This window comes from Malurus melanocephalus, unplaced genomic scaffold, assembly GCF_030028575.1.
Source record: "Malurus melanocephalus ecotype Western Australia unplaced genomic scaffold, MMel_1.1 scaffold_471, whole genome shotgun sequence".
In the NCBI taxonomy this organism is placed as follows: domain Eukaryota; kingdom Metazoa; phylum Chordata; class Aves; order Passeriformes; family Maluridae; genus Malurus; species Malurus melanocephalus.
Window position 1 is genome coordinate 289495 of NW_026623703.1, and position 26294 is coordinate 315788.

The 26294-nt window shown below is 42.6% G+C and overlaps 1 protein-coding gene across 1 annotated transcript; it reads right to left on the reverse strand.

Moving 5' to 3' along the window:
* Positions 1-487: 487 nt before the first annotated feature.
* On the reverse strand, positions 488-25706 carry MOSMO (modulator of smoothened). The gene is given in 5 exon segments (XM_057380777.1): positions 488-4244; positions 9605-9817; positions 21066-21113; positions 21116-21184; positions 25497-25706. Coding segments are annotated over 5 exon segments (621 nt in total). The 5' UTR covers positions 25603-25706; the 3' UTR covers positions 488-4059.
* Positions 25707-26294: the final 588 nt, after the last annotated feature.

Genomic DNA, 26294 nt, shown 5'->3' on the forward strand with positions numbered 1-26294 from the left:
TTCCTCCGCCTGAGGGCGCTGAGCGGCGGGAAAGGACGGGAGCCGCCCGGGAGGGGATATAAGAGGGGAGGGGGAGATAACTAAGGGGAGACACCTGAGGGGAATCTGACACCTGAGGGGAAACACCTGGGGGGAGATACCTGAGGGGAGATATCTAAGGGGAAACACCTGGGGGGAGATATCTGAGGGGACACATCTGAGGGGAGATACCTGAGGGGAGACCTGAAGGGAGATATCTGAGGGGAGAAGGGAGAAACCTGAGACAGCTGAAGGGAGATACCTGAGGGGAGGGGGACACCTGAGGGGAGATATCTGAGGGGAGATACCTGAGGGGACACATCTGAGGGGAGACATCTGAGGGGGGAGATGTGAGGGGACACCTCAGGGGACATATCTGAGGGGACACCTGAGGAGAATCTGACACCTGAGGGGAGACACCTGAGCATGGGGCGGGGCCGGTCCAAGTCAGTGCAGCCCGGGCCATTCGCTTTAGTAGACAATTTATTTTGATAAACTTGCTCAATAACAAAAATACAAGTGAAGAAAATTATGTTCATTTTATACAGTTTGTATTAACATTTGTTCAGAAATCATTAATTGAAAAAATGCTCTAACCAATTAGAAAACAAGCCTCAGTAAGGCCGGGGGGCGCGGGCAGTGGGCCCGGCCTGGAGCCCAGGCAGGACAGCCCGGCAGAACCATCTCCTTCATTATGTTCATCCTTCACAAAGTTTGAAAGGACAGCTTTCATTTTCCTGTGTGTGTGTGTGTCGAGGCAAACAGGAACCGACAGTTGTGTTCTGGAGTGGTTAAACACAGGGACGGCAGGAGGCCCCGATGGTGGTGTGGCACACTGTCTTTGGGAGAGGATTAACAGCAGAAAAAACCCTTTAAATGGTTAAACTGGAGTGTTCAGGAAGCACACCCTCCCCAGCTCTGAGCCAAACACCTTCCAGGCGATTATTTCAGCTGAGCTCAATGATAAGATTTATACAGACAAATTTACTAGTTCTCCTTCCGAAAGTATTTTCAGTTTCCAATCTTACATTTTGATAGCCAAATAAATGACAAAGTGTGCAAAAATTACACTGTGATGGGACATCAAACCTTCGGGAGGATTTTGAAGCAAGAGAATAAATGAAATTCTCTAGTGATGTATGAAATGAGCTGTCCTTCAAAAAGTTAAAAAATAATGGCTGGCAGAATCAGAAACGTTTATGTAAACACTCAACACAAATATGGGATTACCTTTGGAGAAGATTCATATGGAAAACATTTGCTTTTCATGAAATGAAAAGRTACAGATGTTTAGGCATGTTCAATACGAACTTCCTGTAGTTCAAAACAAAACCTTGTGCAAATAAAAACCTATAAATAGTCTTCAGCAGATTTTACAGTGATGCTCTTAGGTATGAAAAGAATGCACACAACTTTAAAACAGAAGTAACAGACATAAGTTTGACAAATGATTGCACCATAAAACAGTGTTTTATATACAGTTTACAAGATATGATTTTCTGCTATAAATTAATACTGTACTATATAGTACTTAGTGACCTTATTAAAAGCAACTGTTGACAGCTGTCTCTTCAATTACTGGGTTGGGTTTTTAAAAATACATTTGGCTGCATCTATTTCTGGCTCAAATATTTAATAAAYCTATTTGCTAAATCTTTGCTAACATTTAATAATTCATAGCAATAGTATTGGCAGATCAGATAAATTTCCAGTCAGCCAACCACAATCTGGATWTGCTCTAAGTGTTTCTTTTAATTTTTTTTTTTTTTATGATGATCCATTTAATCAAAGCCTAAATCCACATGATGTTACTACAACTGAAATAAGTAAGTTGGAGGGGTGGGAAGGGAAAGAAATCTTAGCAGCTGAGGAACTCTCCCCACCCCCAGCTATGTTCCAGTTACAAAAATCTCAAACTATTTACAAATGTGACATTTCTGAAAGTGTATTTTATAATCCAAGTTTTAGTGAATACTTTCTTAGGACACAGTAGTGATAACAGCAAAATTTTGACACATAACCAGCAGACAAAGGCTGCCTTTTAGCTCAACCACTATCACTAGGGGCTCAGACTGCCCATGCAGATGAAGGCTTAAATTAGGAACCAAATCATATTTAAACYATGACTTCCAAGTAAGTGCTTGGCTGTATTTACAGATTGGTATATTTTAGAAAAATTTAGTGATCCATAAACACTCCATTCTATGTGTGCATGAGCTGACTGGAAAAAGAAATMTTTAGAAACCATTCCAGTGACAAATTTGGTCAAAAATCTCAAAAGAAAATATACTTACATYAGCAAATAACTTTTCTGTATTAAAATACCTTGGGAGGGGGAGAGGGAAGAGGTGCAGAAGAACAGGGACCCACGATGGTGTGAATGGCACAGAGTTTAAAATAACGGTGCAAACTCTTAAACACTCCAACTTATTTGATAAGTGATTATTTTGGAAACTGCTGACTTTAACAACAACTTCATCCTAAAATGAATGTCTACTCATTAATGCAGTTCCTCTAGTAAGCTCAATGAAACAATGCTCAAAACAGTTTTTTGTTTTCAGAATGATTCTCTGGTAAACGAGTTATTAACTGGAAAACAAATACTGATAGTGCAGGCAGCTTCCCTGGAACACCAAACTAGCAGTGAATTAAGACGTCTGTGGATTCAATGGTTTATCCTTGGGTTAAAAAATAAAACTACTTTTAGTGAAGAATATTTACTGCAAATTTGGGTGGCCATTAAATCTACGTTGAAAATAACAACTTCAGTAAACAAGGCATATATTTTTAAACAATTATATTGCTCATTTTTTCAGCAAAGATGAACTAACACTCAAGTGAAAATAAGTTCATCCATCTTTGCAGTGGAATAGTGTTTGCATTAGTTTAAACATTGCATTTTATATGTGCTAGAGAAATGCTTACCCATGGTAAAATGCTGTGCTTGAACATGTATGAATGCAAATGTAACAATGCAGTAGAAAAAGAGATTTTCTGTACAACAGTTGCTAATAATTTAAATAGTGTCAGTTTCCCAAAATTAGGATTTTAAGGTATGACATGATCTCACCTTCAACCCTCATATACAAATAAATTACCATAAAAAGAACTTTAGCTTAACTTAAAATTGCACCTAGAAAGGCATGGGATCGTTTGTACCTATTACAAAAAACTGTTAAAATCAAGGGCTGCTACAAAGAATGAGGTAAACTGAAGACTCTCAGCTATGTGGCCTTCAGAGAAATGGCTTTTTCTATTGAGTCCTAGTTTTGCACACCACAGTGTTTTGCTAGCAAAGCATTCTGAGTTCTTTTCCAGGAACCATTTGTGTGTATATACATATATGTACATATGTGTATATACACACACACACACATACACACACACTGTATACTGCATCAGCAAAATATATATATATTTATATATATATTTATATAAATATAAGGACAAAATCCCCCTCTAAAACGTTCCTTAAGTGTTTCCTAGAGCTTTTGGGGGAGGAGGGGATGTATGTCTTCTTGCTGTTACATACATTGAGAGAACATGTTTTGATCTATTGGCTTCTTGGTGCAGTAATGCAGATTGATCCACAATGGTGCCAAAGGCTTTGCTCATCAGAAGGAAGATGGAAAACACTAATCTCCTAAACAGCGAGGCCAGCCTCACTTCACTTCCTCTGCAACCCTCTGGTCTACCACAAAGTTCATAAATACTTTGACTTCCAAATTGTTAGACGTTAAAAACAGGAAGAGTCCAGTAACATGGGGCATTATGCTTCTCAGTGTAAAGCATTCTCCACCAGTTCCTATCACAGTGCAGACCTGACTGCATTCGAGTATGCTCAGGAGATTAGTCAGTGTGGTCTGTATTTGGTTATGGGAAAGGCTCTCCTTTTTTTTCATCCAAAGTGCATAGTGAGAACAAGTCAAAGCATTCCTCTTTTCAGTCAGTGTTTGATAGTCTGATTTAGGCATCCTCCTGAGAATGCAATTCTGCTGTCTTGCTCTTTTCCAAAATAAAGTCCTGCAGTCCAGACATTCATCAGCCAGGTAAACAAACTTTGCCAGCAAATAGAAGTCCCACTATTGTAAAGAAAATGGATAAGACAAACAGTACATAYGAAGACCCAACCACTGTGTTATTGGGTAATTTATACGGTTGACCTCCAACTTCATTGATGTAAAATCCTATTGGAAATATTAGGGCTGCCATACAGAATAGAATCACTGCAAAGAAAAGAGAAAAGAAAAAACAGTCACTGCTGTGTTAAAGTGAAAATATTTACCCATTCATAGAGYACTCCAGAAAAACAAGCAAAATATCCTGACAGAACTGAAGAGCTGAGATCTGCCAGTACCTAACTTGCTTGAAATGACTGAGTAGGCACTGTCGAATTTAAAACATCCCTCATCTACTCCCAAGAAAGTCCCCAATTTTGGCTGTAATTTCAGCTCCACTCACTAGATCATGAACTGTCTTGATAAAAAGTTGGTAGATATACTTCTATCACCGTCTCAAACTTTAGTAATTTCTTCTCCATTTATTTTCGAGTAATTTTGTCCAGTCAAGATAAARTAACATTCAACATTGAAGAAACTTTCTCTATTGTCAGTTGTCTTTCCTCAACTGTAGTTGCCCTCTCCCATTCTTCACGCATTCCTTTTCTGTAAAAGCTTTGCTAAAAATAGAAAACACTCTGATTGTCATTACAGTTTCTTTTAGGATTAAAAGCTACCAGTTTCCTAAAGTTATATGAATGCTTCCTTAGATAATGAAATATCCTTCGAATTTCCCACTGGAATACAATGGAAGTTTTCTGATTCAGTTTAATCTAGGCTTCTTAGTGAAAAACTRAATTCAGACTCTGTGAACAAAGACCAAACAATGAGGGTCTTTATTTCACCTCAAAGTGAGTTAACACGGGCTGCTGCTTTTAGTTTGTTAGTGAGGGACACAGGTGCTGTCCTTCTCTTCCTCTTCYCCAGCACTACAGAAGAAACCCTGGGGATGCTGTTCCCTACTTGGGAACATTYTTACAGGTCAAACAAGCAACCTTAAAAACCTCTGGCAACAGYAAAGGGCATCACCTTAATCACTGGCTCCCCTGCAAGTCACAAGTGCTGCAGTTGCTTTTGTTTCCAAAGGTATGGAAAATAAAATCAGGAGCTTGCCTGTCCCCTTTGGCCTCACCAGACAAAGTTTGTAGTCTTTATAAATGAGGAAATGATTGGCCACAGCAGCATCAATATTTTTTAATGTAACTTCACTACTGCTCTTCCTCGCTAAACACAGATGCTCCAGTATATCCAGCTACAGTGCCCACACTAAAACAATTTTTAATGGACTCTATGTTTATCCAAGATGAAGTTTACCACATATTTTGTATCTTAGTGCTTAAGATTTCCTTAGCACAGGTCTCAGCTCTGAGCCAAAACCACTCATATTCTAGAAGATACTGGTTGTGGGCATGATGAATCTGAATGTCCAAGTAGGTCTTGGACATAAACAAAGAAGGATGCTTTGATAAACCATGATCAACATCGGAGCATCAGCGGCTCCTTGCCCTCCAAAACACASAAAGCAGCTTTCCCAACACCTCGAGCAGAGAGAGCACAGCCAGTACGGGATCCTTGGCTCAGCAAATCCCAGCCGTTCCACTGGAGGGGGCCCGAGCCTCACTCGCGCTGTGCCCGCACCCCGGGTGCCTCTTCCGAGGAAAAGAAAACATCTGGAACTGCACAGGTACCACATTCCTGCTCAGTGCCACCTCTTCAGGCCTTTTATTAGAGCAGACCCAAAGACACAGCAACCAGATGTTAAACAATCTAGAAAGTTTGAATCTACATGATTTTTGGTCCACGTAATTCCACACTACACAATCTGATCCTGAAAGAATGTTTTCTTTTCTAAAATTGTATCTTAAACGTCTGAATCCATCTGAGGAAAACATGGGTATGTATTTCTTGAGCAGATCTGTCTAAGCATAGAAGAGCTTTCTAGTCTGCATCTGAATGGTGGCTGTCAAAAAACCCAATTAAGTTTCTGTAATTCTTTAGCTTGAAATTGTTTTGAGCGCATAGGGACAACTTCAAAAGAAATCCAGTCTTAGAAAAAGGTCTGGTCTTGCCAGGGCTCACTGTAATATCTGCTTGCCTCTTTAGAGACACATAACACAGAAAGCAGCACCTGGTACAAATGGTTAATAACTCAAGAAGCACTTTATTCCCTGGGGAGCACCCAGGATACTCACAGGATAGCTACTGTTGGTTAAGGATGTGATTACCCTGCCCCATTTTCACTTCCATTCCAAAAAGCAACTCCTTATTGCTGATGAACTTTTAAATCCTCAGGAGGAAAAAAAAATCCCAAACCAAGCAAAATCCAGACTCTGGTAACTGCTGGAAAAAAGGCACAAATATGATTTTTCTGTCTAGCATCATCTCCCTTAATACATCTCAGAGAAGCGTCTCATTCAGTAGTAGAAGACACAGAATTCATTTCCTTTCTAGTTGCAGCAGAGGGTGAGAGACCTGAATCTGCAGGATGTAAACAGATCTTGAGGGAGCTCTGTGAATTCCTGCAATAGCCAAAATTGTGATAACATTTGTAAGACCACCTCTGTGGCCTCCACAGGGATAAACTCTGGACATTGTTTCTAATTATGGAACTTAAACATGCCTGCTACCAACACACGAGGCACAGAGTTTGTAACACCCTGCTGACTGCAGAATCACACAAAAGCCGGGCAGTGCACAGCTCAACACCAACAAGGACCCCACTGTCCATCACTCTGGATGTCATGGATGTGTACCACTGCAACATCAGGGGCAGTTTTGACAGTATCTATGCCCAAAGTGACACCTATCACATCACGAGGAAYACTGATTCCTGACTCTTCTGTACAGAAAATGAAGGAACAGCTTCACATTTGCCTTTACAAGATTTCTGTCACTCATGCAATATGACCTGGAGCACAGTAGAATCTCTCCTTTCCACAAAGCTGTTTGCAGAGACATCAGATGGATAAGTTTCTGTGCAGTAAACCCACCAGCAACTGGGGAATGAGGCAAATGCAGTGCTTGTAAATACCCTCCCTGGTGAATCCCTTCTGAAGTGTATACAGGAGAGAACTGACAGAGMAAACTTAGCTAAACAAGGTAGACAAGACCACACTCAAAAATGATTCATATTTGTAGACATGCAGATGAAAAAATTTGGATATAGGTGAAAACATCTGGACTCATCCAAGCAAAAATCCCATGAAAAATATAAGTTATACAACTATATATAAATTCTGGCATGAACTGGGCAAGGGTGACCTCTTCCCAGGCTTTCCTTGCTGCTGTCAGAGTTGCAAGGRAAAGGCTGAACCAAAGGATTCCTTTGCTGTCAGACATTGACTGCAAACCCTTGCATTTGAAGGAAAGGAGCTGCCAGTCCCAGAGCTTCCCCTGGTGGTCCCAGCAGAGTTCCCTGCCTGCCCAGGACAGCATGTCCTGCACTGTTCCAAGGTTCTGGGAGAAGAAAATCTGCCAGCAGCCTGCAGGACRCCGCTGAGCCTTCAAATTGCTCGCAGATGAGACGGGACACAAATATGAAGTTTTTCCTACCACTTTCTAATGAGTTTCACATGTTTTCATCTAACAGCACTGGCACTTCACAGGAAGGACCTGCTCGTGGTATTCCAAGTTGATTCCACATGCTGCATATTTCCTAATACAATCCTAAGGATAGGTTACTAATTTGTGTTGTATCTGATGAATCACAGAAGTCACTCTCAATAACTTTTTGAAAAATCTAGAATTCTTCCTTCCATTCCAATACCAAAGACATTGAATTTTGTAATTTTGGCAATGTAGCGATCATATCTTAATAGAATTATGAATAATTCTGACTTGCAAAAGAACAAATTAGTGTGTTTCATTATTAAACATCTCATACCAAGAAGACAAGTGCTGAAATAAAAGTGTCCTTCCACTGAGACATCTAATTATGAACCTGTTGCAAGCCTAAAGAAATCTAGAGAAAAAAAAAACAAAACCAAAAAACCAAAACAAAACAGCTTTAAGGTACCAGACTTTTTTGGCTGAACTGATCATCACAGCTGTAGAAAACTAAAGCTGCAGGGATGTGATGATTCGAGATATTAAAGAAAAACATTGATACCTAGAACTCAAACCCCCTCTTTACCCAAATGCATTGACTTCAGSTTACTGTAAGCATCTTGACTTTATATGGAATTTTGACTTTAATCCCCTCACATATATTAGATATACATGAAATATGTATAGATAAACGGGTGCACTGGAAAAGATGGGATGGAATACTCAGTAATACTCAGGTCTGCTATTTTAATAATTCACCAGAAAAYAAATGAAAGTCAATCACAATGGATACAGCATTTCAATAGCTCCATTGTCTGCAAGAGCTGCAGACGATTAATTTAATATGCTGTGTAGCAACGTTGTCAGAAAGATGGCTTTGATTGTACAAGTGCCTCAGTGAAGTACCTTGGTTGAAGCTGAGTACTTTTTAATATTATTCCCTTCCCCAAAACAAGGTTAAATCTTACTCATATTAGATATCATTAGATGTCAGAGAGTTCCATTAAAYCTTATTTATGCCCGTGTAAACCACAAACTTGCATTTTCTAGTTAGCGTTCACACTACCTTTAGCGGTTTGTCATAAGTCAATTTAAAAGCCCTCAGGTTTTGAGTTTTGTCATGCTGTCATCCCCACCATTAAGGCACCATTTCACAGTTGGGCTAAGCCTGTAACACACACCAAGAAAAGGAAGTTTGAAAGTTATTCCCTTCGCTCATTAGAACTGTCTTTCTTTACACTGAAGTAGCCATAGGATATGTTTCCCTGTACAAACACAGAGCTGCTGGAGAAGCTCAGCTGTSAGGAGTTCCACTGGTGCTCATGCAGAGCACAATGAAGGCAGCACAAAAGCACTGCTCCCTCCGGCTAAAGCACGGCTGCAGGTCACTTCTGGAAGCAGAATCCTCCGAGCTGTGAAGCACAGCAGATGCTCTGCAGTGGGCAATCCTCCTGCATCGCCAATTAGGATGCAGATAGTGTGAATAAAGAGGCTGCTGTGAGCATGGAGCAGACTGAAGCAGCCTCAACCCCGAAGGAGGGATTCACGAGACACCTGAGTAAGGGACAGGCGGTCTCAGATGGACCAACTGCCTCCTCCTCCTCGGAGAGGGAGTTTTCAGKAACTGCAGGCTATTGGGATTAGGTCCTGGATATATGGCAGTGGGGAAGCATRAAATACTACAGCCACTCAGGTCAGGACTGACCTCTTCTATCCCTGCCCATTTTCTTAGGTCAGTTAATGGCACTGCCCAAGGAAGGTAAAGGGGTCAAGCCTTCCTTTCTTTCACACCATTATTCCCTCTCAATTACAGTCACTTTATTTCTGAAGACTTACTTTTCCCTCAGATRTGGTATTTAAAGAGAAGGAACGTTTTGCATAGCAGAAGCCCTGAGCACTCACTTCTTAACAACATGTGGTGTAATTCAGACTCCACCAGTTTATCCTGCATACAGGCCAACTGTGTGCTTGAGGTCACTTACTTCCAGTGAAAGCTATCCAGCGGGCATATTTAGTAGCTTCTCTTCGCCAGTGGGAAGCCACCAGCAAACCACATGTGACAGTTAGTGAAATGATTCCCATTATGATGAAAAATAACGTAGTGACCCACTCGGGAGGCAGCCGTGGAGGAATACAGGTCCTGTCACGTCCATGGATGGTTTGACACTGTCGCACAAGGCCAACTGTGAGAGCACCTGAAAATACACAGCAGAGAGGCAAGTAAACTTTCAAAATCCTCTCTGAGGGGCGCTCAATTGCAAACCAAAGCTCAGAATTGCCCCAAAGTAAGGGGTTCTTTCTTTGCTGAACCTCAGCAAGGCTTTCAAACACAGAGGCTGGGGGGCATGCTCTAAACATCTGTCTTCATGTTCCTTCACCACACGCTTGTACAAGCTGAAGTGAGATGGCTGCAAGCTCTATCTGGTTCCTGAGTGGCAATCAAGGTCTAATCAAAGGGGTAAAGCACTCGTAATAAAGCCTGCCAAAATCTGCTAACGTGGTAGCTGAGTTGCATAGAGGRTCACTCCCTCATCCATGCAAGATGAAGTACTTTTATAGTCTAACAAAATGAGTTGTAGCCCCACTAAAATGCTTTAATTGTCTAATACCTCACCTGTAAATACAGCTTAAAGCCTCTGAGTCTTGCAGCAGAAACTGCATTTGATTAATGTATGATTTAAAAAACATTTTTAAAACTCTCATTTCTTGACAATAACTCATTAAAAGGACCCTCCATCAAAGACTGATCAATTGATTGCTAACAGGAGTTACTGCACACAGAAACTGGGATAGCTACACAAAAGATCTATCAAAAAGATCCCAGAGAAACGATAAGAGTGGTACAGAAGTCGTAAGGATTTAACCAAAATGATGTATTTTCTGTCAAATAATAATAAAAAAAATCTTTAMAATCCAAGTCAGTGCTTTTGAGACTCATAAAGAAGCTTTTAGCGAGCTTTAATAGGGAAGTCATCTAACCCAAATTTAACATGCAAGATTAAGAGGCATTTCTTCTAGTGTCTCAAACATTAAGTTCTAGATGTCTCAATTTTGTCCTTTCTTCTGAACTGTTATCCTAAATAATCACAACTAAGAACACATCCATCGACTGAAAGATTCAGGGATGAATTTCACCTAAAACTGAACAGCTACAAACGCAATACAGATGACATTTTCTGCTCCAGACACACAGCAATCACACCATTGCTGTGCACCAGGATTACACAAACCTAAGGCAGGTATGGCACAAACAGCAGAGCCATGGCAGGAGCTCAGGCAGCTGGAAGATGGATCCAGTCCCAARGGTGCAGTGATGAAAGCTGCCCAGATGTTCCCCAGCCCTCAAAAACCACAGGRACAACCCCAAAATGCTGGGGATGCTCCCCACTCTCGTCTGCCTCTCTCCCCAGAGAGCCCCAGCCTGGCACTGTTCAGGTCAGCACAGCCGGTGCAGGAGGTGATTAGGATGGATATGCTAATTACTAAAAATGAGATTTGACCTTTATCAAATCAGAGAATGCGGCACTGAGCAAATGTTACTGAAGTGGTCCTTAGTCTTTTGCACTAAATCTATTCGCTGAAGTGCCAAAGCATTTCAAACACATTAAACAACCTCTCAGTAGTGAATCTGTGTATAACCAGGGCTCCAGTGAATTTCACAGAAAGATTTTGTGATCACCCAACTCCTCCAAATCACCACCAATGCTCATTTTCTGACACCGCATATTTTTACTACAATCAATGATAAAAAGATTCTTAAACAAATACAACAATGCTGGGCAGCATCACCTATTAACAATTAATTTTCACAAAACCATTGAGGAAAAGAGGTGGACAGGGACTGGAGCAAGGACAGGCAAGCTCTCACTTTCCTCCTTGGTGGCAAGGTGTGCACTGACCCCCAAGACCCACAGCAGCCCTGTGGTGCTCTGTCATCCCTCCCCTGTTTCCCTGGTAACTACAGAGCCACCATGGAGGAATCACACTCTACAGAGAGAAACAAAGGTTGCTGCAGCCCTTTAACTCCCCCTCCTCTACATCACTTCTGAATTATTAAAAGTGGCACAGCGACAGCASGGCTGGAAAGCAGCAGCATAAGGATGGCCATTGAGATGCTCACCGTTCATGTGTTATGGCAGTGCCAGGACACGCGGGATCCCGTGTGCCAGATGGGCACAGGAGAGGTGCCAAGGTGCCACTGCCATGAGGAGCTTACCACAGCAAAGAAACAACTCACATGGCCAAAGCAAATGCCGTCAGTGAGGTGGGGATCAAATGTTARAAGGTCCCAGAGCTCAGCAGCTATGCTGGCACGTGAACATCCAAGGCACAAACACTCAGAGCTGCTCCTCCTCTGTCCTCTCCTACTGTCCCAACTCGAAAATGTGTTTAATCTTCCCTATCATTTTAGAGAAAATGCTATTCCTTGGGTTTAAAGGCATCTGCAATGCCTTATATTCCTTGACAACAGCTTCCTCACTTCTACCTTCTATACATGAACCACATCCTTAGCAGAATGTTCAATACTGACAAAAAGTAAATATTACAGACCAATATCCCTTGTGAGGGGTTTAAAACATGCACYTGCTCCCAGAAAGCTGCCTGCTGTYCCTCCCTCACTGTCCTGATGAGATGGGGTGGTGCTGCTGGAAACACCAGTTGKGACTGGCAGACAGTTTCTGCTCATCTTTAGTGCACTGTGGACTTGTTAAACCATCTTTGCTAAGTGAAAAGCACAGTTTGGAGGTTTCTTAATGAGGYGCTGGTGACATAAATCTTAGAGCACTGCCAGTGTGGCAGGGACACTGCTAAGTTTTATGTTTTAGTAATGAGCACAGTATGAAGCTGCATTATTTGGGCACTCTGAAACATTCATTGCTGCTGGTTAGGTAACAGTCACATGCCAGGGAGTGACATATGTAAAGTCAGGGACAGCTCAGCCAAGCCACTCCCTGCAACTCTCACTGGGCCACAGACAAGGACGGGTTGGTTCTGAGAAATTTTCAAGTTCGATCAAGCTGATAAACTTGAATGGTAAAAGGTGTAGGTCTATCTAAGAGGAACAGGCTGCGGCCATGAGAACAGCTGTAGCCTTCCAAGGTCTAAAGAAAACACAGTGATTTGGTCATARCAGACTAATTCCATGCACCAGTGTTAAGAATACCCATCAAGCTGCCTTCAGCCACCTTGCCTTTAATGTGTTTGCTGCTCTTTGCCTGCAACCAAGCCTCTCTGACAGAAGATTGCTTGCAAAGGGAGAAAAGCCTAGCTGAGCAATTCCTGAGAGGAACAAATAAGCATGGAAAGAATAGTTCCAATGCACCTACCCATAACAGCAAACAGGGAGGAGCGACTTCCAAGAAGAAAATTTTCAAAGTCATCAAAGGAATTTGGCAGCTGAAGTGGGATGTTTCCCATTCTTACATATGGAATTCATTTTCCTGCAATGGGCACTTGAAGTGRTGTTGCTATACAAAGGGGGAAGAGAGAATGACTTATTTACATTTATTTATATGTGTTTTCTTTAGGGCAAAGTTTCTATTAGTTCCATCATCTAGGCACTAGTTCCTTGGGAACAGARGGCTCTCCCTCCTGCCTTCCCCGAAATCCAGGGAGCTGACACTGCTGACCATTGACTACCACAGCCTTTGAGGTATTCCAGACAGTTAATTCTACTTATTCCAGTGCAAAACTCCACCAGAAATCAGGCCCTGTACCCTCTTAGGAGATTAGTTACACTCAGAATAAGCAGTGCACGTTAGGGGAAAAGCTATGCTTTGTAGGATAAGCAGCACTGCTGTTATGAAGGGGAAAAAGACAACAGTATCCTGCTGCTCTGCAAAACCAAGGAGGAAAAAGGAATAACAATGCTGGGGAAGACCTCTTGATCCTGTAAGGCAGAGCCCACGCTGTAAGAATCAAAGGGAACCACAGGGTCTCTGTATGTCAGGTGCCACTGAATGAGGCCCACCAGCWCAGCTCACACAATTGCTCTGGATCTGCAACTACTCACAGTYAGAGCCTTGTAAAAGGAAACATAGYKAGTCCTCATCTAAAATTCCAACCCTGAGCCATTAAAGCAATTTTTAMAAGTTTACAGCCTCAAATGCCATGTCAGAGCATTTTCAAAAACAGCACATACACATAATTAACTGCAGCTAAGTAATGGTAAGCAAGTTGAACACCTTTTCTTCCACGTTTGTGCTTCAGACATCGCTGCAGGACAATACAGTAACTGAGTTATACCTAAATAGCTACAAAGGATATATAAAAGAATCAAAATAYAAGATAAGATCAACTGCCAGTTTCTAATCAAGTATGAGCATACAATATCTGGTGCAGTTCTTACATAAATAATTACTTCTSTGTGAGGGATGGAGGTAGTTTGAGTGATGCTCTTTAGCACTTAGGCTGCTAAAATAACTCTGAGGTTACTGTGCAAGCACAGGATTCAGGATGCAGCAGAACAGATTGATTCTCTCACTGCGGATGTTCCAGAACGTTGTTCAGTTAGCAGATTAATAGGAAACCCAGACTCACTAAAATAAGATTTATGAATGTTAAAGGACAATCTACAGGAAGGCCGAAAAGGATCAACTGCAAAGGCACAAAATATAGAAGAGTTCAAAACAAACAGGCTACAAACTATCTTCCCTGCCTTTTGTATGCCAAGTCTTATGTTTTTGGCCTTCCTCTGATTTGTCTCTCAAATCATGTAACAGGTATCATAACCCTGGGAAAAAAAACCTTCAGAGTTTCTCACTTTGAAAAAGACCAGATGAAAGATTAGTTCATACACCCACTCGATTTATCTTGGTATGAAACAAACACTTAAAAATATTTATACAATGTTAAAAAATCAGTTTTCAATGAAGATCTAGATTTACTTGCAAAGTCCCTGCTGCATCTAGCRGGCCTCTTTTAAGAGCCCTGTTGTAAGAGCCCTTGTTGTAAGAGTCCTTGTAAGATTGTTATGCACTGTTATTTCTCTTCTCTTCTCCTCTACTCCATTTATCCCCTTCTCTCAAATCTGATCTGCTCTCTTCCTTCCAAACCACTTTGAAATGCATCACCCTTCTAGCTTTAGAGATGTAAAGGATGTTTACTCACTTCAAGAATGAAGTATTCTTAAAAATATTCATACAGGTCAGGTAATGTCCCTGGCTTCAAWCCGAGCTTACACCACCTGGGAGGAACCTACCAATTTAGTTACATTTAACAACCTAATTTCCAGAGAACTGAACTTACTAGACACCATTTCTTGGCACTCCTTAGAAAGCTTACTGACTTTTAAACAGAAGAATTCCAAATTTCAAAGTCTAAAGTCAATGCTAAAGCAGTTGTGGTATATAAGCAGAAAAGCCTTCCTTGCTGCTGAAGAATATCTGGTGCCAGGTTGCCTCAAATTTTTTAAATTCTGTGTCTGTATCATGCCTAATGCAAACCAAACGCCCTCTCCACACAAAACTCACAGTCTTCTCCCTCCCTCCTCATTTCCCAAAGGGGCCACCTATTGGGAAAGACTTACACATATTAGAAAAATTTATTACTACAGATGACAATCATTATGATACATTAGTTCCAAGGGATGCCTCAATTGCAGACATTTGGACCAATAAAAAAATGAGTTTATTTCTGAATTCCAGCAACTTCCAATGCCCTGCTGCTTGTCTGTTGGGTTTATTTAATGTCTTTCTTTTGCAGCCCCTCTTTTCTTTACATTATTTTTTTGAGTTGGGGACCACCAGACTCTCYTAAGAGCTATCTTCAGGCACCATTGCAGGAACAACTCTCCTGACTCAATAAAGGCTCTSTGTGTTCTCATCTATCAGAGCCAAGAAATCTGCCCGTGCTGAAGGTATTCTTTGCTGTAGAAGAAAGTATTCTTTCCTACTTTTAGGACAGCACTAATTAAATCTTGGTTAACAGGATCTCTAATAAGCTGCATCCTTCTGGTTTATTTTTCTAACACTATAAGCATTTTCACAATGGAACAGTTTTGTCACTGACTAGAATCTTCACAGTTTCTGAAGTGGCAAGGGCCTGGAAAAAAAAAAAGAGAGAACTTCCCCAAAATAAGAAAGCAATGTTTTATTTAGTTTAAAACACAAACAAAGAATCCAATTATTTCCATTTCTGCTCCAGCCGAAGCAAAGCTACTCAAAGTTGACAAAATTCACTGCCTAAAAAAAGAAAGATCAAAGGCAGTGTCAATATTTAAAAGTGATTTTTGTAGTCAGCTACACCATATGTTCAGCTGAAAGCCACAAGCTCTGACACCTACAGCTGTTCTGCCATTTAACATCTGATGAGCTTGTGTTCTTTTTAACAGAATTAGTTACATTTGGCTTCAAAAAGAGCCGTAAAACGAGAGCTCTCKATCCAATAACCACACAACCCTAGCCCAGCCTTCTCAGAAATGGCTGCTCTCTGTCCTTGGACACACAGGTTACCACCACAGTACTAGCTGGGGATATGAGATCCTGTCTTTGTCTACTAGACTTGGTTTTGTCCATAAGGCATCTTTGTCAACTGAACAACAGCACCTACTTGCCCAAAGATGTCTCTTGTTGCAACTGGAATGATATTCAAGTGCAATAATACACAACCTTAGTTCTTCTTCCGAAAGGTGCCTTTTAACTGCTGCCAAATCTGTGTATGACATGCTTGTAACAACTGGGAATACAGGTTAAACTGCACTAAATAGGSATTAGGCACAGGGCCAAGATTTTGTTATCTACAAGTAACACTTCATATGCTGAGAGACAGACTGAGATATAGCTTAACTCCATACAAGGTGTCCTCCAGGACTGCTGGTACACAGTTTCCTGCCTAATTAACATTTTAAGCCCCTACCAATATAAAAGGTMGCTTTAACTTTTCAGGCAAATTGGAAAATAAACCAAACCAAACCAAACCCCAACCCTCTTCTGCAGTAATAATTCTAAAATTTAGGCATTTACTTTCTGTTCCCATTACAACAAAAACATTCAAAACAAAGAATAGGAATGCAGGAAGCATATTCAAGATTTATCCTCAAGCATATATTTTCTTATCGCCTTTGCTYGAGCAATTCCTTGTTTTAGAAGCCTACATAATTTAAGCCTGAATTATTTAGGCAATTAACAGGTGCTGTCTGTGTGGTGATAACACCTTCTCCCTTATCACAAATTGGCATCTGCAAAAATAGACTGCTAGAGTCTGGAGAGACCTCTTTTTTTTACTAATATAAGAGAAGATAGATCATTCCTGAACAGTTAAATTTGCACTTCACTGAAATGTGACTTCATTGAAACAGCAAGGCTCGGTCCTTTCTGAACAAGTAGGAYTGTTCTTAAAAAGCAACCAGATGTGACACAGTGCTCCAAAGAACGTATCTGTTAACAAATGTTCTTTCAGTTGTTTGACATTCTGAAACAGATTCACTCTGATTTTAGATTTTATATAAACCAAGACATGTTCTGTCCTTATCACCAACTTCATCTTACTTAACATCTAGTTAAGCAGAACATTTACTTCAGCTTACATTGGGCATAAATCAACAGACTCATTTGTAAAACAGCAACTGCTACTTCTGGCCTTGACACTCTTTATTTCAGCATTTTTCATGTGAACTTCACATGAAGAAGGGTGCTTCTTGAACTTGCTGAGTGACCCAGCAATATTCCACTGAAAGAATTGATGGGATCACATTAGAAATCCTTGGCCCTTCAATCTTTTCAGGTTTCCTGATCTTGTTGCATAGCTTTTTAATGGAAGTAAGTGTGGACTTAAAAAAACAAAATGAAACATGCTTCTTCCCAGAAGTTTCTGTGATGGAGAGCACATCATTAACCCATGAATTTAGGTGCACAGTTTGTTTCAGAATGGAATTCATCCCAAGGAAAGTAAGAAAGTTCTTTCTTCACCCTTGTGACTTCTCTTCCCCCACAGCATGAAATGCCTACAAACAGCACAGAGGAAGCAGCCGTGCATTTTTTCCTCTACAAGAAAGGAAATCAGAATCTTCCACTGGTGCAGCTCTGGAGCTGACACTTCCTCTGACCGTGGGAATACTGTTGGATTACTGTCTATGATTGAAAGAAGATGTTTCTTAATTCTCAATTTAGAGTATTTCTGTTTTGTATAGAGAAGACTGAACATCAAAGCAAATTTTCAAGTCWAACAAGTCACCCACTATACAAAAGTCATCCTTCAGGAAACTTGAAGCCCATGATAACACTTTATGAGTTTTCCTAACTTTACTTTGGTACAAAGACATGTCAATTAGAGGTTGTTAATGTTTGATACATTAAGCTCACACTGATGATGTTGCAGACGAAACCATTCCCCCTTACTTGTATATTTGCCCTGCTTATCAACGAAGTCAGGATCTCTCTCATTGCAGATTGATACAAAGATTTTATTGCAGAAAGCAAGCAGTTTCACTAAAATGTCCGAAGAGCATTAGTACATATGCCATCAAAATCAGTTGTCCTATTCTCTCCTTTTCTGATCCCATACCTGTTCCTAAAATACAACTGAATTACATAGCCACCAACAGCAGAAAGTARTCACAGCAAGAGAAACGGAAACCACGCAAGAACAACCTGGACAAAGAACGGAAACCCCAGGAGTAAGAATTGCAGGAATACAAGCTGGGAAGGCAGCTGGCTTCATGATGGGCACTACTGAAATAAAGTACTTGACTTTAGAGTCTATGACCACTGTCATTTGATTACTGAATTCTTGGATGCACCAAGCCCAGCCACAGCCCAGCCCTCCTCATGCAGTGTGCAAACAATGGCACAAAGAACTGCTCACCAGCAAGTMAGTTCAAGGCCTAATGTGAACTGTCTTCAACTGGACAAGTGTTTAAACATCTGAGTGGGGTATTAATCACTACACCTGGAGAGAATGTCATCCTTAATGGTCCCAAAGTGCTTTGCAATTCCTGGCACAGCAGTGCAGGTAGCATGAGGTTCCTGGGTAGCAGCCAAGTGTTGCCCATGGCACTGTGTTGTGCTGGCTCTGAACACTGCAGTGAATCCCWGGGAGGCTTTCCATGCCCTCACAAGGGAGCATTTCAGCTCACCCCAAGGACCCAGCTCTAACAGACTGTTTTGCTCAGAGACAGGAACCACACTCTACACACTCTATGAAATTTGAACTTCCAACACCAAGCAGCAGGTATTTCCCACTGGACTGGCCCATCCCACAGACAAACCATCACAATCAGATGCTCCTAAGGTACCCAAGAGAGACCAAACTCCCATCATCGGCTCTATTTACAGAATTTAAAAAACATACATAAGACAATACATCAGACTGGAAATAAAACATTATATCATAGGAAGAACCCAAAAGCTTCACACCGAGAAGGGATATAACCCATGACTGTTGATTCCATGCAGATCCCTACAGAATTGGGCCAAYACAAGTGCTTTGCCAGTCTACCTTGTTTCCCTTCTCCTCAAAATAAACACGTACCCTGCACAGATCCTCTTCTTGGCCATATCTCCAGTTTTTCAGATCTGTGTATATCTCCATCAGTCAGAGCTTGGGGAAGAAAAGTGAAATTGAGCAAAGCAGCTGGAGCACATAAGGGGATTGCTGAAAAATTATCAAAGAACTTTTTTCCTGCATATAGCCCTTAGTAATAAAAAAACTCTGTCAATTACTAAATTTGTAGGCACTCTTCTCTACTATGTTTCAAGACTAGCATGAATGGGAAAAAGTTGAGCTGGTGTGAAGTACCTATGAAAAAAAGTAGGTCAAGCTTAAAAGTTTGACCTACTGATCTTCTTTGCCTTGGCAAAAGTACAAATGGAGTTTACATAATTCTGCTCACATGTAARTGCTGGTTGGAAACTAAACAATACAAATGGTTTTAATAAGCCCCAGCCATTAACAGGATTTTTTTATTATTTCAGACAATTTAAAATCTTTGTTTTGCAGTACACACTATTCAATCTTTACTTTTAAGATTCATACATTTAAGTTACTCTTGTGTTGATTTCAATGTCAGTTTGTGGCAACAAACGTAATACACACACCTCAAATCAGGTCTAAGTTGATTAAAAAAAAACAGATGAAACTCAGGTAAGCTCCTGAAGCCATAAAGCTGAAGTCTCAACAAGGCACCTTTCCCACAGATTGTACTSTCTATAAAGCAGCTTTATAGTTACACACTTCTTGAGTAAAGCACAGGATGGACAGAAAACGAATCTCAATCTGCACATACTGAATAGAAGTTAATTCTGTAGCAACTGTGCACAGTAAATAAAGACAACAAAGGTTATTCAAAATATCTGAAACTCAAGTACCTTATCCAAAGCAACTACCATTAGAAAAGACAAGTGAAATTCCTGTTATTCTGTGATTTTTCCCCTCAGTTTAATAAAGTAAAACTCTAACAGGAAACAAAAGTTTAAAAAAAAAAGAAATTAAAAGCTTTGCTGCTAATGCTAACAGAAGTTACTGTGATAAAGATACCACCTCTATTTTAATGAGCAAGAAATYGGGGTACTACCAGACAACTTGCCAACACCCAAAGTCAGCTGTGCCAAATGCCAGATTTAAAAGTTCCTGGCTCTACTGTACTCTATAATCAGATATTTCTTACCTAACTTTTAAACTCTAATTAGAGAGTGAGGAATTCAATAGGATTTGATGGAAGGCAAACTAATAGTTTTGTACCTTCACACGCTAAAGAGAAAACAAAACACGCACCTAACAGGAGCAGCATTAGTTTGTATTTGTTAAAAAGCAGATGTAAAACATCAGTTCCTCTATGGACAAAAACAATTGGCTCCCTCATGTCTTCTCTGGCAAGCTCAAATAACCAGGCTGACAYAGCTCTCTTTTATGAGATTCTTCCTACACATAAAATAGTTCCATATGTTTAAATGCTGAGTGGTTGAGTAAGCACAAAATTAATTCATTACAACAATGTCTTTCTATTGATTTTTCTTGTGCCTTAAGGCCTGGTCGATTACAGAACCCAAGCACAATTCAAACACTCTGCTCTGTCACATTTTTACATCCACTTGAAAGACATCTACAGACACAAAGTGGAATGGAAATATCCATTTTAAAGATGGCACTGATCTCCCAGTCCAGTCCAGGCAGACCTATTAACAGGAAACTCTTGTTAGAGTATTCAGATTATATGGGGTTCAGAATTTAGTCCTTGTTTGGGTTTTGTAYTGTTGTTTTTAAGGCATAGGCAACATCTCTGAAATACAAGTGCTGCTGCAGGGCCTGCATCTTAAAACCAGCAGGTCCTACTCCCTCTCCGTGGGGATCAGCAACACATCACAACCCAGCACCACCTTCCCCTCCTTGCTCACGTACCTGGGAGCATCCAGCAAAGAAATGTGTTTTCCTGAAAATTATGTCCCAGAATCTAATTTTAACACTCTGATGTTCTGATGGCTTTGGAGATTGCTTTTCAGCACTCACCTCTAGGATCTGATGGTACATAAATCTTCATTTTCTGTATCATCCTTTATTTTTTGTATTCTCAGCATGCAATCCAAACAGGTTCATGAAAGGGCAAATAACTTCTCCTGTCACAGTCACTACGTGATAGCACAAAAAACATTAGGGAAAGGTAATTTTGTGGAATTGCTTCCTATCGTGTCCCATCATTCTCTACCAAGAAGAACYRGRAGATGCAYACTGTGTTTTGAGTATATTGCAAGGTGCTTAACAAACCATCACCAGAACCCTTTTACAGACAGGTTTGGAAAAGCCAACTGCCCACATACCACACAGCACCATGGCTGCTCTATACCTGCTCATCCACAGGGGAGCACTGCACAGGAACAGCTTCTCAGCACMGGCCCTAAAGGGCAGAAGTCACTGGAAATTATGCCATGCTGATTTTTACATATCACTACATCTTGAGGAGACGACTTCATTTAGAACAATAATGCCAGCTGGAACTCAAGTTTACACTCTCTTTAAGTTGTGTGATGCTTTAGGARTCACCCATCAGTTAGGCACCCCTAAGTTCTGACATCCATGTTAACTTAATGAGTGCTATAAAATGGTACACGGTGTTCTGTAAATTGGAATCAAATGAACAATCATGCTACATAGGAAGGGATGACTAAGCCACATAAACAAACTGATAGCTTAGCTTTCTGAAGATTTTACTTGATTAAATTATTCTCTTGAATTACTTGACCTATCTGAAACCCCCTGAAAGCATTTCAAATTGTCAACCCCCCCAAATGTACAGCTTTTAACATCTCTAATTTCAACWGTGCATACTATTCATACCCTTTCTCCTACAAAAGGGTTGAGAGCTGAAGCTAGAGCTGCTTCAATCCCCCTTCCTCCCCTACTGAAGRCAAAATATCAAAATCATTAAAGACCCTCCCACACACAAAAAAAAGGAACATATGGAGACAAAACTATCAGCTTATAAAGTTCTTTTGCAGAAGTGTAGAGATACAGGAGCAAAATTCCTTCCTRCTGAAATCAGTGGCACTTTGGGCACTGGCTTAAATTAAAGCCAACTCTGTCCTTATTTCTCACAGTGTCAGTTTGATAAGAAAAGGCAGTCAGTGCAAGAATACTGAGCAGCCACTGGTTTTCTGACTGGAGTTATCAGTGTTCTGTACTTGCACAGCACGAATAACAAAACCTCACTGAGAACTCACTGCAAGAAAAATCCATTTAATTTTCATCTTTCCTTTATCATCTTAAACATGTATGAAAGATCTGAAACCAAKTTAATGAACAATTCTTACAAAACTACATAAAGTGCCCAACAGAGACTTGGACCCATGYCCACAAAGGTGTAGTTCCTCTGGCCTAAAGACAGACAGGCATCTGAGACCTTTAATAATTTCAGTTGCAATCCTTTGCTCGTAATTGCTAGGGAGAAATTTTTATAGCCAGCATTTTTCAAATGACTGTAAAACTTATCTTTAAGAGTAAGATTTAGGAGACTAATCAGCCCTTCTCCATTGATTTTTTAAAAATTGAACTATTTAGATTTTTCAGAAAAGCTTTAAAGCCAGTGATTTATTTTGCCATCCAATTTAGCYGAAAATCATCACTATCTCTGGAGTAAGAGGTACATATTGTTTAGCATCCAAATCAGAACAGATCTTTTTTTCTGAAACATAAAGCCCAGGTTCCCAGCCTTAGTGGCTACARCAGCTCTGAATGAGCCAGGTTTGCCAAGACCTCTGCTCTGTGCCCTCCTCCAAGAGCTGCAGTATTGAGGAGACCAGGCTGCTCCACGCTGCCTTTCAGAACCCCAGGACAGCAGCCAAGCACAGGAACACTATTAACCCCTCCTTCCTCCTTGATACTAGGCTGACTTGTAGAAACAGAATCCAGAATAATTCCCACAGGASATGAACCTAAGAATGCACAGATAAACCAAAGCAATATTTTCTTTCACCAAATAGTTCCTTTCACCAGCTGAGCACAGGATGCTCCAAAAAAACCCTGCTTCTCAGTGGCACATATGGAAGCTGGATGCCTTGGACACACTCCAAGCACTGAAGTCTGCTGAGAGTCCCTGAATGTCACCGGCAGCTGGGACAGGTTTCACCATCCCTCCTGTGCTGTATCTCTCCCCAGCAGCCTCTGCCTAATGAATGGCACTCATAAAGCCTTCACCTCACAATTCAATACTRCAGGAAGTCCTTGCTTCAATGGGCATCTCCACACTTCCTTTCTTTACAGTTTGGGCCAAAGGCTCCTTTAGAAGGTCTAAGCACTGGAAATACACATTTGTTTTGCTTTTAGGCAAAAGTCTTATGATAATGCATTGAAACCTGTATCAATAAAATTCTACAAAAGAGTCATTAAGGGTGGCAGCTAGCTCTCTTTTATGGTTTTATCAAGACAATTTGTTTGGCTTCAAAATAGAGCAAAGAAAGAAAAAGGCTTAGGTCTGTCAAAAGGCTTAGTGAAGTCCTTCAGAAAAATCCATACAGATTTCATGTTTGCCAGCCTAATTAAAACTGTTAGCTGCACCTCAGAAATGGCAGATGATTCTTAAGTAATCATCCACCAAGAAACTAAGAAATAATGACTGCTGCTTAAAATGCTTTAGGAAACCATTTTTGTATTACAAAGAGATATAAAACATTTTTCTTTAGGAAAGAACGGACTGTGCTTAGTTCTCAAAGGACCACTTTTTTCAGAATAGTTTCTGTTATCTCGTTTCTATACATGCAGAGAGAATCCAACACCTTACATATTGCACAGGATCTGCTAATGTGAGGCAGGACTTCAGAAAAACATAYTTAAATATTTGAAATGAATACTATTTTATTTGACTTTAAGCCCTGAAGAAGGGCTCATTACCACAGCACTGCTGTTAGGTGGAATTAAAAGAGTAAAGAACCAACCATTTTATCTAGCCATAGGCAGGAAGATCATCACAATTAGCTGTAGGAGGAATGGTGAAGTCACCCAGGGAGTTCCTGAAGGCTGCACTTAGGAAGGGACTCGTTCCTCTACTCTGAACCATGTAGGAAAGTCTGGGTTCTAGACCAGGTAATTAGAAAGAAAATCAAATAAGCTGTAAGTACAGCCTGGGAAGAGTACAGTCATCAACCCTAACAGCCAATGTTTTTAATACTCTGCTTCATTAGAATAAAGGAAATATGACACAGTTTGAACCAGATCAGTCCGTTTACATGCACTGAATATTAGACATGGAAGATGCAAGCCATATGAAGAAATTTTTTTAAAGTTTCTGCCAGAATTTATGATAGAAGTCTCTACACCCAGTCCAGTTTTCTCTGTACTAACCTGTTTGCTTGGAAATGATAAGTTTAGAAAAGATCACAGAATCATATCCTGAGCTGAAAAGGACTCAGAGGGATCAAGTCCAACTCCTGGTTCCGCACAGGACAGCCCCAAAAATCAYTGTCCAGACATTTYTTGAACACACACAGGCTTGGTGCTGTGACCGCTGCCCTGGGGAGCCTCTTCAGTGACCAACCACSCTCTGATACCCAACCTAAACCWTCCCTGGCACAGCTTCATGSWCTTCCCTCAAGTCYYGTGACGGTCTAAGTRGTTAAGTTAGTTTAAATCTGTTTGCAGAAAGGATGGCTTCCTTTCCTGAGAGTGAACTTTGGGTTCCTCTGAGACATGAGACCAATGAACTGCCCTCCTCCTGTTCTCTGTCCCKGCTCCACTGAGCAGAACATGCAGGTCTTTATCAACAGGGTGAAATAAACTGTCCAYAGAAACAATTACATCATTAGTAAAAAGACTGATGCACAAATCCTTGTTCTTTAAAGAAAACAATGTCACACTCTAAAATAAAAAACATATGGGATCTCGGCTTAGAAGCTGATAAAAATCAGCATACAGGAAACATTCTGGGGGGAAAAAAGATGAAGGAAAGCAAGAACTTCCCTGCAACAAAGGAAACGGTCAGTGTAGTACGAAAAGACTCCAAACCTGCTGCAAAYTAAGCGGAGACAGATCTCAATTCCCTGTCCAAGGTGACGGCACCTGGGAAGCACAGGCRGGGATGCTGCCCTGGCCCTCGGCTTCCCGGAGTCACAGAAGGCTCGGGGGCTTTGCAGGAACCCTCGGGAGACCGGGCTCGGCGAGAGGCACCGCTGGGGCTCTGTGCGGGGCTGGGGTCCCACCAGATCCCCCCGGTCACATCACCCACCGCCGCCCAAGGGGAGCGGATCCGGGAGCCCCCGGGCCCCGGCCCTGCCGCCCTCCAGCCGCGGGACCAGCAGCCCCCCGGGCCGGCCTCCCCCCGGCGCCTCACGCCGGCCCCACCGCCGCCCCGGGCCCGCACCCCGCCCGGCCCCGAGCCCCCGGGCGCTGCCGGAGCCCTCTCCCGGACACCGGCCGCATACCCCGGCGGGTCCCGCCGCCGGCCGCCCTCACCCGCGGACTCGCCGGTGTTGATCCAGTCCGGGTTCGCCAGGCTGGCGATGGCGAAGATGTCGGCGGCCAGGAAGAGGCATCCTGAGATGATGGTCAGTTTGTCCATCTCCTCCGGCTCCGGCGGCACCCGGCTCCGGCCTCCGCCCGGCTCCCGCAGCGGGCCCGGGCCGGGGGCGCCTCACGGCCGCGGCTCCATGGGCCCCGCGCCGCGCTCGGCGGCGGCGGCAGGAACGGACCCCGGACGGCGCCGGAAGCGAACCCGGCGGGCGGGGGGGCGGCGGCCGCTCCGGAAGGGGAACCCGCGGGCCCGGAGCGCGCCCCGGCCGGGGCGGGGCTTCCCCTCAGCGCGCCCCGGGCGGGGCGGGGCTTCCCCTCAGCGCGGGGCCGGGCGGGGCGGGGCTTCCCCTCAGCGCGGGGCCGGCCGGGGCGGGGCTTCCCCTCAGAGCGGAGCCGGGCGGGGCGGGGCTTCCCCTCAGCGCGGAGCCGGGGGGGCGGGGCTTCCCCTCAGCGCGGGGCCGGGGGGCGGGGCTTCCCCTCAGCGCGCCTCGGGCGGGGCGGGGCTTCCCCTCAGCGCGGGGCCGGGGGGCGGGGCTTCCCCTCAGCGCGGAGCCGGGGGGCGGGGCTTCCCCTCAGCGCGGAGCCGGGGGGGCGGGGCTTCCCCTCAGATCGGGGCCGAGCTTCCCCTCAGCGCGGGGCCGAGGGGGCGGGGCTTCCCCTCAGATCGGGGCCGAGGGGGCGGGGCTTCCCCTCAGCGCGCCCCGGGCGGGGCGGGGCTTCCCCTCAGAGCGGGGCTTCCAG